This window comes from Loxodonta africana, chromosome 23, assembly GCF_030014295.1.
Source record: "Loxodonta africana isolate mLoxAfr1 chromosome 23, mLoxAfr1.hap2, whole genome shotgun sequence".
Classification (NCBI taxonomy): domain Eukaryota; kingdom Metazoa; phylum Chordata; class Mammalia; order Proboscidea; family Elephantidae; genus Loxodonta; species Loxodonta africana.
The window spans coordinates 49,862,806-49,882,293 of NC_087364.1; the positions used below are offsets into that span (position 1 = coordinate 49,862,806).

At 38.8% G+C, this 19,488-nt stretch overlaps 1 protein-coding gene across 4 annotated transcripts in view; it reads right to left on the minus strand.

Annotated features, from left to right (window-relative positions):
* Positions 1-415: 415 nt before the first annotated feature.
* NCEH1 (neutral cholesterol ester hydrolase 1) overlaps positions 416-19,488 on the minus strand; it is a 76,690-nt gene continuing 57,617 nt past the window's right edge. For 2 of the 4 annotated variants that reach the window (XM_064275481.1, XM_023555497.2), the window contains 2 exons: positions 9,414-9,585; positions 417-4,276 (listed from right to left, as the gene is read on the minus strand). In XM_064275481.1, coding sequence (XP_064131551.1) covers positions 3,659-4,276; positions 9,414-9,585 — 790 coding nt within the window. In that variant the 3' untranslated portion in view covers positions 417-3,658. Of the gene's footprint in view, positions 4,277-9,413; positions 9,586-19,488 lie in introns of all 4 variants that reach the window. The other 2 variants (XM_023555498.2, XM_010596029.3) reach the window with 2 other exon arrangements.

A 19,488-nucleotide genomic window follows, 5' to 3' on the forward strand; every position in this document is an offset into this window, starting at 1 on the left:
TCCAGGGGAAGATTGATGAAAAGGACCTTCCTCCAGAGCCAACAGAGATGGAAAGCCTTCCCCTGGAGCTGACGCCCTGGATTTGGATTTCTAGCCTACTAGACTGAGAAAATAAATTTCCCTTTGTTAAAGCCATCCACTTGTGGTATTTCTGTTATAGCAGCACTAGATGACTAAGACAGTCCTTGTCTCTTGGTTTTTTGGTGATCTTCACATAGTTCAGACATCCCTTCTTAAAATATGTAATTACTTGGCTTGTTTTGAAGGTGCCAATCCCAGGGCCTGCCTGGCTTTTATGAATATTTTAGCCAGTCCAAGGCTAGTTTCCCCAATACGGGCAGCTCATACTTTCTCCACACATGAAATCAGTGTCATCAGGGAGGCCACTGACCCACTCTCGGTGGTGAAAGGCAGCTGGGGTACGCCAGTGAGCAGAAGACTTGGGGAAGATTGTGCTACAGCTGTGGGGTACAGAGAGAACACTGTCTTAGGTGTGAACCAGAAAATGAGACAAGGGGAAGTGAAAGAGTCACATTCTCAGATGGAGCCATTTTATTTCCAAATATGATTCAAAACAGATAGATGCTAGATTTTCCATACTGGATTTTCATTTTATAAAATATATTTGCTACTAAAACCCTTCATAAAATCTGCCTCCCCTTTCATAGTGGGAAATAAGCAAAAAGTCCAAAGTTAAAAGGTCATGCATAAAATATTATTATATCCATGAAGATAATTATACAATAGTCTAAAATTCTTCACAAATAAATGCTAAAACACTAAAACTAATTTACATTTCACTATATTTTATAGCACTTAACTTTAAGGTTTTTTCTTCATATATTTGCATTCATATTTCACAGACAATGATTACAATAAAGATTATCAGCTTTTTCATAAAATAGGAAAACAAAACAAAGCCATAACACTAAAAAAAAAAACTGCAGAGAGCATAATTTTTTTTTTTTAATACAAACAAAAACTCAAAGAACAATAAATTCACCCCAAACCAAAATATCTTCTATAACAGAATGAAGTACTGCCCAGTCCTGTGCCATCTTCAAGTTCACTGGTATGCTTGAGTCCATTGTTGTGGTTATAGGCTAATTTATATCCAGTGATTTTCATGTATCATGATTTGCAGTTGTCGTTATCCCAAGCAGACTTTCATTATAGCAAAGTCTGAGGTGGGATGCAGTGTAAGTTACTAGACAAATTATTCACATATTTAAAACTCACAAATTAATCACATACTTAAAATCGCCAGTGAAGTTCAAGTATTTCATCAGAAACAGTGGTTAACCCCTTTTTTTTCTTCACTCCCTTTTCATTCAAGAGAACACTTTAGAAATCTGTAATATAATGTCTTTAGGATGTGGCTCACACCTCGGGGGGTGGGGTGTCATTTTAAGGAATTTTGTGCACATATTATTTTTCTGCTTTCTTAGAGGTAGATGACCCCCAAAATAAGGTCCAAACTTTGGTTCCTTCAAATTGTCTCAAAAAGAATAGTATCATGTGAAGGATACAGCTATCATAGAGTAAAAAACATCATAGAGTACTAACTAAAATTCCAGTTTTCTAGAAAGAAAAATCATTGCTGATGCAAGTGTCTGTATATATGGAATAACAGCCTTAAAAAAACCACCATAGAAGAAGAGGCCAATACGATTTGCCACCTGACAAGATGGTTGGAACTTATAGTTGGATGAGACCTTATAGATCAAGTAATCCAACTTGCTGATTTTAGAGGAAAGGAAGAAAAGGTCCAAACATGGTAAGTAAATTACCTAAGTACCTTAGCAAGTTAGCTTGTATGGTTATTTTCATACACACACAGGCACACACACTACTGCATTTACTTCTGTTTTGCATTAGCTCATACAATAATGCTATTAGCTCATACAATAAATGAAAAAAAAAAGGATGCAAGTTTTCATTTGTCATTCCACTGCCAGAAGTGGGGAAATACCCATCCTTTAGTGGAGAGAAAATGTTCAACTTCCTCTCCCCTGATACAGTTACCTGGTTACAGTGCAGCTTTCTGCAGTCCCTAAAAGGAGCATGGAGTGGGAACAGAAGGAAGGGGGCAGGAAGAAGGGCAGAGGCACAGCTACCAAATCCAAATTGGAGCTCCTTGCTATGCCAAAGATATTCCCACTGGCAGTGAAGGCTTTACATGAAGTTAAACTTGGGTATGGGAACTTCTAGATCTGGCTGGAAGGAGAAACGAAGGGTATAGGTACTATGTACCAGTGTATGCCCTTTACCCAAAAGCATATGAGCTAGTGTCGCCCTGGCCATAGAGAACAGAGAGGAGCAGCCTGGGTCTTTCCTAAGCTCATGAACCATAAACATAGATGACTTTATCAAATGTACTCACAGTTACTAATTATTTTAATTTACATATGCAAAACATCAAAATAGGCTTAATGTTTAATAGTACTAATAACTATTTTATCTCTTTCCACAAAATTAAATATGGATATAACTCTAAGGTAGTTTTTTAAACCCTAAGGTAGTTTTTCAAAAATACCATTATTTTAAATATTCATCGCAGTCATTACTTTTGAAAAATTCTAAGTCTAGCCGCATATATTAACATTAAATAACCTTAAAAAATAAACAATACATTATATATTCCAAAATAGCCCCATTTTTAAAGCCATATAAGTGAAAAAGGATGAGTTTTCAAGAATAAACTAGACCTTCTAAAGGTATTTTTCATAATTTTAAACTATATTAAATTCATTTCCTTTTCTAACTATGCCAAATATATACACACTGCTCTTGGTAATTTATGTCAGAAGTATTCATTATGACACAACAAAGTATTTCATTTGCCTGTTTTTACTTGTTCTAAAATTAAAAAAAATTATCCTTGATCTAAATAAACTTGTTCCCAAAAGATCTCCCAAGGAGACAGCTCACGAAAAGCAACAAAAACTTAATTATGTGCAGGTATTCAGTGCATGCAACCTCATATTTTCTAGTAAGAGTGGTGGAAAGTAGCTTTCAAGTATTACAATCCAACTTATGGATAGCTATCTCATAAAATGAAGTCCTCTAAGACACTTCTCCTTGCCTTTGCCAAAACTCCTATAGGAAATGAAACCGTCCATCCGTAAACAACGAAGGGCACTCTGACCCAGCACTGACCTTAAAGTGCACACATTTAACACTGCTCTGAACCCAAAGTAAATTCTAGCAAGTTGAAAAGAGACCACATTTTCTTAACTCATTAAAGATCATGATATCGTTTACAGCTGGAGGAATTTCTTCTGCACTTGAGCTTAGCCAACAGGCTGAGAAGCAATGGAAGAATTTCTTCTAAAAAAAAGTATCTAACAAAGCCAGGACCCAAAGCTATTTCCAGCTCCTGGCCCTGCTTTCTCCAGCTGTGTGTATTAGGAGTTGTTTGGCTAAAACCACCATAACAGACAGACTGATCCACTTTGGGAACCAGGTGCAGATGTTTTGCACTTAAGTTAATTAAGTTCATTAAACAAAACAAAACACAACCATCAAAAAGTCTGCAGGGACTAGAGATTCCATAAGTCACAAGCAATGGAGAAATCGGTCAACTAAAAAGTGCATGTCTTTCAAAGCAGTTTCAAGAGGTCAAGAGAGGCTCAAGCCTTCTAGAAGTTGTACTCCTTTATAGGTTTTGATCCAGCCACTTGATATAACTATTTCTAGTCCGGATTCCCACTGAGAAGTTGGTGGGCCAGCTGGTAAAAATCATGCACCCGTGGAAGCAATCCTCAAAGTGGTCAAGGGTCACCTCCACACCTGCATTCTCCAAACGCTTTGCATACATGATCCCATCGTCTCTTAGGACGTCATACTCACAGGTGAGAATATAGGTCTTTGGGAGGTGCTGGAGGACTTCCTGGTCTGCAATAAGTGGGGAAGAACGGGCATCGAGCAACTGAGGGATCTCCTGGACAATCCTGGCATTGCCCGTGGTGTGCATGACTGGCTTGTAGTTCTTTGTGATGGATGCAGGCAAGAGGGATGTCCAGTTTAGACGGGCCCTGAGGGCAGCAGCCTCTTGCACATCAAGGGAGGTGTGATTGTTAACTATCATTGCCTGGACAAAGTCATAGTTGCCTTTGAAGTAATCCACCCAATACTTCACCATGACGTAGCGGGGCAGGATTGGGGTGTTCGCATTCTGCTGATAAGAGGGTGTGTTAAAATCTAGAGCTTGAAGAACCGGATAAATTAAAGCTTGCAGTTTGAGCTTGTTTCTTAGACTGGCGTCTTGACTAAACTGGAGAAAAGGAAGCAAACAAATTATTCTACTAGACATAGCTCCTTTTACAGAAACCACAGTAGCTCAATGTGTTACTTTCAATCAGTCAAGGGCATACATACATCTTAAATTTTCACTAAGCATGGTATTTAGTAATATATAGTTTAAAAAAAAAATCCCCCCCACCCCCATCACCACTACCACCAGATCAAGCTGCTGGGTATTAATGAAGAAAGGTATGATGTTTGCAACTTACAGTTTTGAGTGAGCCCTTCCTTCTAGGGCACATGATCGCTTAGGTCTTTCAACCTCCATTAACACATTACTTGTGTCTATCTTACGGCACTTAAGACATGTGGCTGCATATCATGGACGGATATGGCAAAACTTACTCAATTTTATAGGCAATGGATTCCTAGGGAGAAAAATCTAGCCTGGCTCTTCCAGAGAAGAGGGGTAAGAAAATCTAAATGAACAGATGATGGGACTTCAAAGGTGTTTCGGTGGACCTCAGGACACCCCCTCAGATAAGCTTTTAATCTTCATGCTTGGTAAGAGTGAGAATTTAAATAGTGCTGGCAATGCACCTCCATTCTACTGCCTTAGCACGTGACCCAGGGTCAAGCTGAAACGGGAATGTGAATCCCCTGCCTCAGCAGATCTCATTCCCCCATGCCTCCCTTCAGTGTGAATATATCATCTCATTTTATAATTCTAGTGCCTAAAACTATGTATTTTTCATGTAACATCTAAAAACTAACTAGGTCACTGTGCTGCATAGGCAACTAACTGATCTTCAAGGTAACTTTAGCCATACAGTGTTTCATACCCAGGCCTTAGAACCCCATCCCCAAGATGTAACTACTCTGCAATAGCAAGAGGAAAAGATTATTAATTTGTGCCAAGATCTGTGTATGCATCATCTCACTAAGCCCTCTCCAGAGCCCTGCCATCAGATGATGTTATCCTCATTTTCCTGAGGCTCAGAGAGGTGAAAGGACTTTCCCATAGCCCTGTAGCTCTGAAAGGGTGGGGCCTGGATTCAACTGCAGTTCTGTCTGGCTTTAATGCTATGCTGCTTTTCTTCTTACCCAGATTTTCTTCTTCCCACATTTGGATACATGGATAGCAAACTTGCCAATGTGAAGAGGAGAACTGAGTTCTTTAATTACAGCAAAGGAGACAGGAACCAATACACATTACAAATAAAAAGGAAATGCTATTCATGGATACCAAAAGAAATTTGGAGGTGAGGAAACAGAATGCCATTCTTAAGTTATTTAATCCATAAAATGAAGAAAATGTGCTTATCTTGAGTTTACAGAGCTGCCAAACAATATGGGTACATTAGGGCTGGACATAGTATTCAAAGAATCAACTAAAGTTCAGATTAACTTGCAATATAGCATTTAAAATGGATAAACCATTTAATCTTTTTATAGATATATAAAAAAATAACTGAGAAACACCTTTTTAACTTGGTTCAAAGTTCTAAGGAAACAATTTTAGTAATTGGAATTTAAGCAAAAAGATCTGTTTTGCAAGTGAAAAGGAACAGTAGATCCGTAAGTTCCATGCATATCTCTAAGGAGCAAGTAAGTCCTCAAAAATGTTAGTGTTCTGCTCATCTAAAGACTTCACCAAAAGAGTAAAAAGACCACCTACAGATTGGGAAAGAATTTTCAGCTATGACATCTCCGACCAGCGCCTGATCTCTAAAATCTATATGATTCTGTTAAAACTCAACCACAAAAAGACAAACAACCCAATCAAAAAGTGGGCAAAGGATATGAACACGCACTTCACTAAAGAAGATGTTCAGGCAGCTAACAGATACGTGAGAAAATGGTCTCGATCATTAGCCATTAGAGAAATGCAAATGAAAACTACAATGAGATTCCATCTCACTCCAACAAGGCTGGCATTAATCCAAAAAACACAAAATAATAAATGTTGGAGAGGCTGCGGAGAGACTGGAACTCTTATACACTGCTCGTGGGAATGTAAAATGATACAACCACTTTGGAAATCTATCTGGCGTTTTCTTAAAAAGTTAGAAATAGAACTACCATATAACCCAGAAATCCCACTCCTCGGAATATACCCTAGAGAAATAAGAGCCTTTACACGAACAGATATATGCACACCCATGTTTACTGCAGCTCTGTTTACAATAGCAAAAAGCTGGAAGCAACCAAGGTGTCCATCAATGGATGAATGGTTAAATAAATTACGGTATATTCACACAATGGAATACTACGCATCAATAAAGAACAGTGACGAATCTATGAAACATTTCATAACATGGAGGAACCTGGAAGGCATTATGCTGAGTGACATTAGTCAGAGGCAAAAGGACAAATATTGTATAAGAGCACTATAATAAGATCTTGAGAAATAGTATAAACTGAGAAGAACACATACTTTTGTGGTTATGAGGGGGGGAGGGAGGAAGGGTGGGAGAGGGTTATTTACTGATTAGTTAGTAGATAAGATCTACTTTAGGTGAAGGGAAGGACAATACTCAATACACGGAAGGTCAGCTCAACTGGACTGGACCAAAAGCAAAGAAGTTTCCGGGATAAACTGAATGCTTCAAAGGTCAGCGGAGCAAGGGCGGGGGTTTGGGGACTATGGCTTAAGGGGACCTCTAAGTCAATTGGCAAAATAATTCTATTATGAAAACATTCTGCATCCCACTTTGAAATGTGGCGTCTGGGGTCTTAAATGCTAACAAGCAGCCATCTAAGATGCATCAATTAGTCTCAACCCACCTGGGTCAAAGGAGAATGAAGAACACCAAGGTCACATGATAACTATGAGCCCAAAAGACAAAGGGCCACATGAACCAGAGACTTACATCATCCTGAGACCAGAAGAACTACATGGTGCCCGGCCACAACCGATGACTGCCCTGACAGGGAGCACAACAGAGAACCCCTGAGGAAGCAGGAGATCAGGGGGATGCAGACCCCAAATTCTCATAAAAAGACCAGACTTAATGGTCTGACTGAGACTAGAGGAATCCTGGCAGTCATGGTCCCCAAACCTTCTGTTGGCCTAGGACAGGAACCATTCCCGAAGACAACTCATCAGACGTGGAAGGGACTGGACAATGGGTTGGAGAGAGATGCTGATGAAGAGTGAGCTACTTGTATCAGGTGGACACTTGAGACTGTGTTGGCATCTCCTGTCTGGAGGGGAGATGGGAGGGTAGAGAGGGTTAGAAACTGGCAAAATTGTCATGAAAGGAGAGCCTGGAATGAGGGAGCGGGCTGACTCATTAGGGGGAGAGTAAGTGGGAGTACGGAGTAAGGTGTATATAAGCTTATATGTGACAGACTGACTTGATTTGTAAACTTTCACTTAAAGCACAGTAAAAATTATTAAAACAAAAAGTAAAAGAAATTTCATAAAAGGATATTTTTAGCTTTCTAACAATTAGAGCAATATAGTGATGAATTTTTTTTCCCTGTGAGTTGTTGAACTCTCTGTACTGAAAATATTTAACCAGAGTTAATTAACACTTTTCAGGAAGCTTATAAGTGGAATTGGGAGACTTACTGATCAAAATCCATCTGAATTTCCTCATAATAATAAGATAATATTTATAAATTTCCTTTATAAATTCTCAACAGCAAAGTTATACAAAGTAGAGAAAAAACAGAAAATAGGAAAAAGGGAAAAAGTGTTTCATGTATTCCTACCACTCAAAGATAACCACTTCTAGGCATAATGTATTCATATATTTTTCTGTTACATAATTGTAATCATAATTCTATAATCCAGTATTTATATTTTTGCTTCCTGGATTATTAAATAATATTATAAGATAGTTATTTTCCATGCTATTACTATTTGAACATACAATTTTTGATAGTATGTTTTCATGTAGATGTTCTAAAATTTGCCAGATTTTTCCTTCCTGAAAATTTGAGTTGTTTCTAATTATATACTGTTATAAATAATAGTGTTAAGCAACTTTGTTTATAAATGTTGTGAGTGTAAATGTATGTGTGTGTTGTTTCCCATATTATTATTGTTGCTTTCTGATAGATTCCCTAAGTAATTATTGGGTTAATGGAGTTTAAGATTTGTAAGAGTTGAAACGCACTGCCAAATTGCTTTGTAGATTTTCCTAATTTTTACTACCACCAATTTCTCAGTTAAACTTTCTCCACTCTCATTTTTTATATTACACAATTTTATCACGTGTAGTTGAGCTTTTTCCCATATGTTTTTTACCTAGCCAGTTTTTAACTTATTTATTCGTTATTTTTGATCGCTTATTTAAGGTCTTAGGATTTCAGAAGTATGTATGATTACAAGCTTTAGTATAAAGACCAGGTTCTGGAGATACAGTCTATGTACTTTTAGTGACTCCGCATTCCCCGGAACATTGCAGGCCAGTTTTTTATACAGGCGTATGTGCTTTGTGTTTGTTTGTTTGTTCGAGTTGAGGGCCCATAGCTTTCAACCAACTCTCAAAAAAGCTCATGAAAATGAGGGTAAAGAACCATGAATGAGAAAATAGTACCTGTTTGTATAACTGTCTGTAAATGTATTCTGTAAATAATATTCTTATGTTTGTTTTTAAATTTCAGTTATGCCTATTTTGTTAGATTTTTAAAACATAGCTGCATCTTTCAGTTCTTTTGTGAATTCTTCATTGCTTCTAAAGTAAAAATGCTCTTGTTTTTCCAGAGAGTTAATAAATTCTCACTTATATATCTTCCAATTAAAAAATTCACCTCTCCATGTAAGTTATTTGAAGACATATGGAAACTACGTTGACAAGTTTTGTTACTACTATTCCAATTAATGCTTGTGGAATAATTTATTAAATGGTTCACCTTCTAAAAGTACTTCACATATACATAGGATGTACTGGGAGGATCTGGCTTATTTCATATTCAATTACTATATCAGTTAACTTAAAAAAAAATGTTAGTGTTCTTCTAACAAAGACTCAGAGATGACACCTCCTTCAACGACCCATCTTTTAGCTCTCCAAGTACAATCATATGAATAACTTGGCCACCTAGTGACCAGCCCAGCCCTCTAAGCCTTTACCACTCGGTGATGGAGAATGCTTTATTAGACGTTATTATACACCCCTCCCACCACCACCACCACCTGAAGGCAGTGGTGTTACCTGTTGCCCGAGGGCAGCAGCCAAATTACCACCAGCACTGTCACCAGAAATGCCAATTCTGCTTGGGTCAACCGAATACTTCTCTAGGACTTCTGGTTGCAGGAAATACTTCGCGGCACGTACAACATCGTGAATTTGTTCGGGAAAATAAACCTTTGGAACTAGCCTGTATCTGTGAAGACAAAAGTTGTATTCACTTAAGACCTTCACCACATCTTTATAGGCCATTTAAAGTTTAAATTTTAAGGGGAAACTGACTCTTTTAAAGCCAGAAATATACAGGTAAAGAATTAAACATAAAAATAAACCATATATTTTCTGGCAACTCAAATACTTGGTTTAAAGTATAGTAATTTTGTATTTGCAAGTCTTTTTCTTTTAACCATCAGCCATGAAACAAAACAAAACAAGCAAAAACAAAAAACACAGACTACCACCACTGATGAAAAAACAAAACTTCAAAGTTAAGTGCAGATGTTGATTAAGATGTGGCTAGAACTACAATAGGTCTTAGAATTTTATTTCTGGAAGTCACTGCTCCATTCACAACACCTCTGGGTTAAAAGGTGACTTGGCCACATCAACCACTTCATTAGCTAATGTTTAGTGTGTCCACATGGTATTCACAATTTATTTGATAACATAGTCAAACTAAAACAGACGTTCCGAGGCTGCAGAATATTCCACTGCCTCAAGCAGCTTTCTTGGCACACCCCGTAATTTTACGTTAAAGTTCTGGTTCCCTTTTCCTTAACTACTGCCCAAAACTAGAGGGAATTGGCAGAAGTTGGTTTAGGCACCATGTTGACATTCAGGAAACCTTTTAGCTCATTAAACACCTCATACACAGTAACTCTCCCATCTATGGGTGGAGTTTAACTGCCATTTGCTGAACATATGATACATGAAGTTATATGTAAACCCTACTGCACCTGCATAATATGATTAAGAATGTTGCTGCTGTAACTTGTATGAACTTCTTACTTGTAAACCCTTTAAAAGTAACCTTCCCCCTCGCTGAGCAGTCTTGGTGGCACCAGCCCCAACTGTTTCCTTTCCTTGGGCAACAAATAAAGGCACCTTTCCACTCTCCCAATTCGGTTTCTCATTTATTGGCTGAGACGAGTTGTGCCGAGCAGAACCTGGAGTTTCCACCTGGCAACAAAACTATACTCCACTGAAGAAGTCTGTGCCAGCCTAACATTAAACCCAAGCACTGCACTCATTCACTGGAAGATGGAACTAAAAGGTCAGTTTTTAACCATTAAAAAAAAAAAAGGCCAAGTGTGCAGGCCCTCAAGGCTCTAACACTTCTGGGGCTCCTCCTACTGCCCCAGTTTGCAGGATCAGTGTCCCTTTGGGGGTATATCTAGTAGGAGTCATATTCCCTTCAGAGCCCCAAAGAAGCCTGGTTTTGTCAAATACTCTGTCCATAATGTTGCCCTCCATCTCCATATTGACAATCTCGTATTGGTGTGCCCTCTTGTTCTCCACCTTCCTCCCTCGCTTATTAATTCTCCCTCATTCTTTAACCTGGGTCAACTGAATACTTCTGTGAGACTTCCGGTTGTAGGAAATACTTTGTGGCACATACAGTATTGTGAATTTGTTCAGGAAAATAAAACTTTGGCACTAGCCTATATCTGTGAACTATCCAGGCCTTTCTTGACCATAACTCCATTTACCTTCGGGGACTGAACTGGCTACCATTCTTTGATACTTCTCTGTGGTAGAGTATATCACTGCACTTATTGCCTCACATTAAAATTATATATTCTTGTATCTCATCTAAAGACTGCGTTCTCTGATAGCAGGGACAGTGTCTTATTCATTACTGTGTTCCCAGTATCTACCAATGTATTGGGCACATAATCCCAATAAATAATCCATTCCATAAATCCTTAATGGAATATTGACATGCCTTCATTTTGTAAATGAAGAAACATAGGCACAGAAAAGTTACCTGATTTGTAACATAACTCAAATACACACCCTACAAAGTAGGGTGGAAACTCATTACTTAATAAAAATCTAACAGTAGTTTTAAGATTCTGGTCTTTTTCTTTCCATTTATATTTAGCATATTTATTCCTGGAAGCCATTTTTTCCTAAGCCAGTCTACATAAGGCCATTTATTTCCCACATCTAAAATCCAGCTAGCTAACTGAACATCTAAAATGCAGTGCAGATACAAGCAAAACGAACAAATATTTGTGACTTTGGTAAGTAGTAAATATGGCTGTGGCTGGTCACTCAAGAATTATTACATTTTGAAAATCTAAGTGCAATGAGAAATTCCTTAAGTGGTTACCCTATGGCAGATAAAACAAACTTTCTAATTTATTATTTTCCCATCTGTGGTGATGAATTAATCATTCAAAATGTTTTTTTTTTTTTTTTTCCTTCAGTCGATTTTCACTGTCTAAAAGCTGCTTCAAAGGAGTAGGAGTACACGACTTTGTCCACTAGGTGGGGCAATCGCCCAGGATTCCTTTTACCTTTTTTTTTTCTTGGCCCGGGTCTCAGTTTTAACTTCAGTATTATTACCAAGGGTAAACGCCTAGTTCTCTCAATAAATTAAAAACAAATGCACTTCATGACTCAAGTTGTGAAAACAAAAGCTATTTTTTATTATCTCAGCAATAGCCTCACATATCATGATACCCCGGTTGCCCAGTGGGCCAGGACGTATTCCCACTTGCACACATACATGAATTAAAGTGAGTTTTCAGATGGCGTTTCTGAAAAGTTCTCAGTGACTTTGAATCAAGGGAAATTGGTAATCTAGAAGAACAGATTCCTGCTTCAAATCTTCAGTTAATAACTAGCTCATATTACAGCGTCAACATGCTTAAAAACAAGCAGGTTATGAGGCCAGAATCTTCCTGAAACCCTTGAAAATGCGTATCTTGCCCCTCCCCTTATCTTTGTTCAAGATGGAAACATTCTGCAGCTTTCCTCAATAAGGAGGGACACTAGTTTTGTTGACTGGAGAATATAGTAAGACCAGATACTTCTTAGATCACCTGGCATAAGATGAGTGTTGAAAGTAGCTTGAAATTCACCTGATATTTATATTGTTGGGCAAAGGAGAGTTTATTGATTGGGAGCTTTCTCTATTTTTATCGTGCTTTAGATGAAGTAAAATAGTTTCTCACTAAACAATCAACACACATATTGTTTTGTGACATTGGTTGCCAACTCCACGACATGCCAACACCCTCCCCTTCTCAACCTTGGGTCCCCTATTACCAGCTCTCCTGTCCCTTCCTGCATTTTCATCCTTGCCCCTGGGCTGCTGTGCCCATTAAGACTTGTTTTGTTTTATGGGCCTGTCTAATCTTTGGCTGAAAGGTGAACCTCAGGAGCAACTTTAGTACTGAGTTAAAGGGCATCCAGGAGCCATACTCTCGGGGTTCTCTAGTCTCTGTCAGAGCAGTCTTTCTTGAGAGTTAGAATTTTGTTCTACATTTTTCCCCAGCTCTGTCCACGACTCTCTATTGTGATCTCTGTCAGAGCAGTCGGTAGTGGTAGCTAGCTACCATCTAGTTGTGCTGGACTCAAGTCTGGTGGAGGCTGTGGTAGTTGTGGTCCATTAGTCATTTGGACTAATCTTTCCTGTGTCTTTGGTTTTTTTCATCCTCCCTTGCTCCAAATGGGGTGCGACCAATGGAGTATCTTAGATGGCTGCTCAAAACCTTTTAAGACCCCAGACGCTACTTACCAAAGTAGGATGTAGAACATTTTCTTTATAAATTATGTTATGCCAATTGAGCTAGATGTCCCCCAAGGCTAGGATCCCTAGCCTTCAGCCCAGTAATTCAGTCCCTCAGGGAGTCTGGGTGTGTGAAACCCTGGTGGCGTAGTGGTTAAGTGCTACAGCTGCTAACCAAGAGGTTGGCAGTTCGAATCCACCAGGCGCTCCTTGGAAACTCTATGGGGCAGTTCTACTCTGTCCTATAGGGTCGCTATGAGTTGGAATCGACTCAACGGCAGCGGGTTTGGTTTGGTTTTGGTATGAAGCTTCCATGACCTTATCTTGGTCAAGTTGTGCTAACTTCTCTAGTATTGTGTACTGTCTTACCCTTCACTAAAGTTACCACTTATCTATCGTCTAGATAGTGTTTTTTCCTTCCCACCTCTCCCCTCCCTCATAACCATCAAAGATTGCTTCTTTCTGTGTGGAAACTTTTTCATTAGTTTTTATAATAGTGTTTTCATATAATATTTGGCCTTTTGTGACTGACTTATGTCCTCCAGGTTGATCCATGTCGTGAAATGTTTCACATATTCATCATCGCTCTTTACCACTGCACAGTATTCCGTTGTATGTATGTACCATAGTTTATCCATTCATCTGTTGATGGGCACTTAGGTTGTTTCCATATTTTTGCTATTGTGAATAATGCTGCAATGAACATGGGAGTGCATGTCTATTTGTGACCTGGTATTTATAATAAAAGTTTGTAGTATCTTGACAGACACAAAAAACTGAGAGTCAGAAGGAAATTCCTGGGTAGTACAGCCAAAGAAGCCCACTGCCATCGAGTTGATTCCAACTCATAGCAACCCTATAGGACAGAGTAGAACTGCCCCATAGGGTTTCCAAGGAGCAGCTGGTGCATTCCAAGTGCCGACTTTTGGTTAGACAGCCAAAGAAAGCATACATAAATCAGGGCTTTGAACTGGTTCATACCCATTCAGAGAAATTTGCATTTCTCACATGTTCCCAGCATATGCCAATGATTCCACCCCAGATATTCTAGGTCGGAATCTATACTTTAACAAGATCCCAGGTGACTCTCATGTAATGGATCACGTTAAATGTAGATTCTGACTCATAAAAACCACCTGGGATCTTGGTATAGATTCTGGTTCAGAATATCTGGGGTGGAATCCTTGGCATCAGCTTGGAACTTGTGAGAAATGCAAATTTCTAAGCAGGGGTCGATACAGAGTAAACTGGTTCAAAGCCCTGAAATAAATATATTTGCTATCTGTTGTTTGTGTTCAAAGCTATGTTCCTGTAAAGTACTGAGTTTTTTTTTTTTTAATTTACAAATTGTTGACCTTGGGGTAAAGCACCTACTGAATTCATGGCACATACAGCTTGAATTTGCCCAATTCACAGCAGGCAGAGAAGACTCTGCAAAGCCAACTAGACTGCCTGTCTTTATTACTGTGCATACCTTCTACTAAAAACCAAAAATCAAACCAATGGCCATGGAGTCAATTCCAACTCATAGCCACCCTACAGGATAGAGTAGAGCTGACCCATATGATTCCCAAGGCTGTAAATCTTTACAGAAGCAAACTGTACATATTTCTCCCGTAGAACAACTGGTGAGTTCAAACCACTGACCTTTCAGTTAGCAGTGGAGCACTTTAACCACTGTACCACCAGGGCTCCTTGCCTTCTACTCTCACTGCTGTCAAGTTGATTCCAACCCATAGTGACCCCATAGGATTTCCAAGGCTGTGAACTTCTACAGAAGCAGACTGCCACATCTTTCTTCCGAGGAGCCATTGGTGGTTTCAGTCTGCCCACCTTTTGGTTAGCAGTTGCTCACTTTAACCACCGTGACACCAAGGACCAAAATTTGGTGTAAACTTAAGCACGAGGTTTAATCAATGGAATAAATGTGCATGCTGTATAAAAATGATTGTATTACAGCTGGTGAGGCAACTAGCCAAGTGTTCCACAGGCGTGTTTCACTCAAATCTTAGAGTAAACCTGTGGGTTTAAGCATGAGAACACAAGGTCTAAAGAGGATGCATACCTTGTCTATAATAGCTGGTAAGTAGCAGAGCTGGGATCTGAATTCACAAACTTCAAAACACAGCCTTAAAGAAAAAAATATATATGTATGTATTCCACCACTTGTCTGTCAGTTTGTCATACTGTGGTGGCTTGCATGCTGCTGTGATGCTGGAAGCTACGCCACCAGTATTTCAAATACCAGCAGGGTCACTCATGGTAGACAGGTTTCAGCGGAGCTTCAAGACTAAGACAGACTAGGACAAAGGACCTGGTGATCTACTTCTGAAAAAACTGGCCACTGAAAACCTTATGAATAGCAGTGGAACACTGCCTGATATAGTGCTGGAAGATGAGCCTCTCACGTTGGAAGGCACTCAAAATATGACTGGGGAAGCGCTGCCTCCTCAAAGTAGAATCAACTTTAAGGATGTGGATGGAGTAAAGCTTTCAGGACCTTCATCTGCTGATGTAACATGAGTCAAAATGAGAAGAAACAGCTGCAACCATCCATTAGTAATTGGAATGTGGAATGTACAAAGTATGAATTTATGGAAATTGGAAGTTGTCGAAAATGAAATAGAACACTTGAAAATTAATATCCTAGACACTAGTGAACTGAAATGGACAGGTATTAGCCATTTTGAATCGGATAATCATATAGTCTACTATGTCAGAAATTACAAATTGAAGAGGATTGGCATTGCATTCATTGTCGGAAAGAACATTTCAAGATCCTTCCTCAAGTACAACACTGTCAGTGATAGGATAACATCCATATGCCCATACGCCTACAAGGAAGACCAGTTAATACAACTATCATTCAAATTTATGCACCAACCACTAAAGCCAAAGATGAAGAAAAGGAAGATTTTTACCAACTTCTGCAGTCTGAAATTGACCAAACATGCAATTAAGATGCATTGATAGGAATGTGAAAGTTGGAAACAAAGGAGAAGGATCAGTAGTTGAAAAATATGGCCTTGGTGATGGAATGACTCCAGAGATCACATGATAGAATTTTGAAAGACCAACAACTCATTCACTGCAAATACCTTTCTTCAGCAACATAAATGGCAACTATACATGTGGACCTTGCTAGAAAGAATACACAGGAATCAAACAGACTACATCTGTGGAAAGAGACGATGGAGAAAGAAGTTCAATATCATCAGTGAGAACAAGGCCACAGGGGCCAACTGTGGAAGAGACCATCAATTGCTTATATGCAAACTTAAGTTGCATATACAAGTCCATAAGAACTAAAATATGATCTTGAGTATATTCCACCTGAATTTAGAGACCATCTCAAAAATAGACTTGACACACTGAACACTAATGACTGAAGACCAGATGAGTTCTGGGATGACATCAAGAATATCATACATGAAGAAAGCAAAAGGTCATTAAACAGATAGGAAAAAAGGAAAAGACCAAAATAGATGTCAGAAGAGACTCTGAAGCTTGCCCTTGGATGTAGAGCAGCTAAAGTGAATGGAAGAAATTATGAAGTAAAAGAGGTGAATAGAAAACTTTAAAGGCAGCTTGAGAAGATAAAGTAAAGTATTATAATGAAATGTGCAAAGACCTGGAGTTAGAAAACCAAAAGGGAAGAACACACCTCTCAAGCTGAAAGAACTGAAGAAAAATTTCAAGCCTTGAGTTGCAATGTTGAAGGATCCTACGGACAAAATATAGAACGATGCAGGAAGCATCAAAAGAAGATGGAAGGATACAGAGTCACTGTACCAAAAAGAATTGGTCAATGTTCAACCATTTCAGAAGGCAGCATATGATCAAGAACCGATGGTATGGAAGGAAGAAGTCCAAGCTGCACTGAAGGCACTGGCAAAAAACAAGGGTTCAGGAACTGACAGAATACCAATTGAGATGTTTCAACAAACGGATGCAGTGTTGGAGGTGCTCACTTGCCTATGCCAAGAAATTTGGAAGACAGCTACCTGGCCAACTGACTAGAAGACATCCATATTTGTGCCCATTCCAAAGAAAGGTGATCCAACAGAACGTAGAAATTATCAAACAATATCATTCATATCACATGCAAAGTAAAATTTTGCTGAAGATCATTCAAAAGCAGTTGCAGCACTACATCAACAGGGAACTACCAGAAATTCAAGCTGGACTCAGAAGAGGAGGTGAAGCAAAGGATATCATTGCTGATGTCAGATGGATCTTGACCAAAAGCAGAGAATACCAGAAAGAAGTTTACTGTGTTTTTATTAACTACACAAAGGCATTCAACTGTGTGGATCATAAGAAATTATGGATAACTTTGCAAAGAATGGAAATTCCAGAACACTTAATTGTGCTCATGCAGAACGTGTACATAGACAAGGAGGCAGTTATTGGAACAGAACAAAGGGATACAGCATGGTTTAAGATCAGGAAAGGTATGTCAGCGTTGTATCCTTTCACCAAACTTACTCAATCTGTTTGCTGAGCAAATAATCAGAGAAGTTGGACTATATGAAGAAAAACGTGGCATCAGGATTGAAGAAGACTCTGCTACATGCAGATGACACAACTTGCTGAAAGCAAAGAGGACTTGAAACACTCATGAAAAATCAAAGACTACAGCCTTCAGTACGGATTATTCCTCAACATAAAGAACACAAAAATCCTCACAACTGGACCAATAAGCAACATCATGATAAACGGAGAAAAAATTGAAGTTGTGAAGGATTTCATTTTACTTGGAACCACAATCAATGGCCATGGAAGAAGCAGACAAGAAATTAAACGACATATTACATTGGGCAACTCTGCTGCAAAAGACCTCTTCAAAGTGTTAAAAAGCAAAGATGTTATTCTGAGGACTAAAGTGCACCTCACCCAAGCCGTGGTATTTTCAATCCCCTCATCTGTATTGAAAATTGGACAGTGAATAAGGAAGATGGAAGAAGAATTGACAGCTTTGAATTATGGTGTTGGCGAAGAATATTTAATATACCATGGACTGCCAGAAGAATGAACAAATCTGTCTTGAAAGAAATACAGCCAGAATGCTTCTTTGAAGCGAGGATGGGGAGATTTCACCTAACATACTTTGAATATGTTATCAGGACTCCCTGGAGAAGGACATCATGCTTGACAAAGTAGAGGGTCAGTGAAAGGTAGAAGACCCTCAACAAGATGGATCAACACAGTGGGTGCAATGATGGACTCAGTCACAGCAATGATGGTGCAGCACCAGGCAGTGTTTTGTTCTGTTTTACATAGGGTTGCTGTGAGTTAGAACCGACTCGATGGCACTTAACAACGACAACATATATATAATACTAAATCAATAAATAATATATACATATTTATTCTTATTACCTCACCAGAGCAACAAATTGTCAAACCTGCAGATATTGTATATCCCAGAGTGTCTTTCATGATATCAATGGTTTTGCGATATTCTCAAAATAAACCACACAGCACATTGCCTGGCACGTGGTACGTGGTTTTTTGTTTGTTTGTTTTTAATAATTTGTTATTATTTTTGTTGTTGTGGAGAATATACACAGTAGGACCTACACCAATTCAACAATTTCTACATGTATAATTCAGTGACATTGATTACATTCTTCGATTTGTACAACCATTCTCTCTTTTTCTGAGTTGTTACTCAACCATAACACAAACTCTCTGCCCCCTAAGTTTCCTATCGACTCTTTGGAGTTGCTATTGTCAGTTTGATCCCATATAGATAGATCCTGAATGATGCAGTATTCTAAGAGTGTGGTGATGCACATTCTCCCTCAAAATAACCTAACCTAGAAACCATGTCTACAACCTTCAGCTGTGGACAAGGACACTGAGTTCTCCTCAGATAATGCCAATTAGGTGAAAGGTGCATGTGATATTTTGGAATGAAATTATACTCCCATTAGATGCAGCAGGAGACAGATAAAGTTTCGCTTTTTTTTCTTTTTTTTTAAACCACCCTCCAATAAGAGCTCAATAAATTCATCCTGGGAACATACATAGGTTAGTATTCCCCTGAGAGGAGTCTCTGGGTGGGGAAAATGGTTAAGCACTTGACTACTAACTGAAAGGTTGGTGGTTTAAACCCACCCAGATATGCCTCAGAAGACAGGCCTGATGATCTACTTCCAAAAAGTTACAGCCGTGAAAACCAGAGTAGTTTTCTTCTGCAACCCATGGGGTCATCATGAGTTGGAGTTGACTTGATGGCAACTGGTTTGATTTTTTTTTTAGTTTATTCTCCCAAGTCTTGGAGAACCCCTCCCCATCTTCAGTACATCAATCATTAAATAAATTACATCAATCATTAAATCCATATTGTGCTCT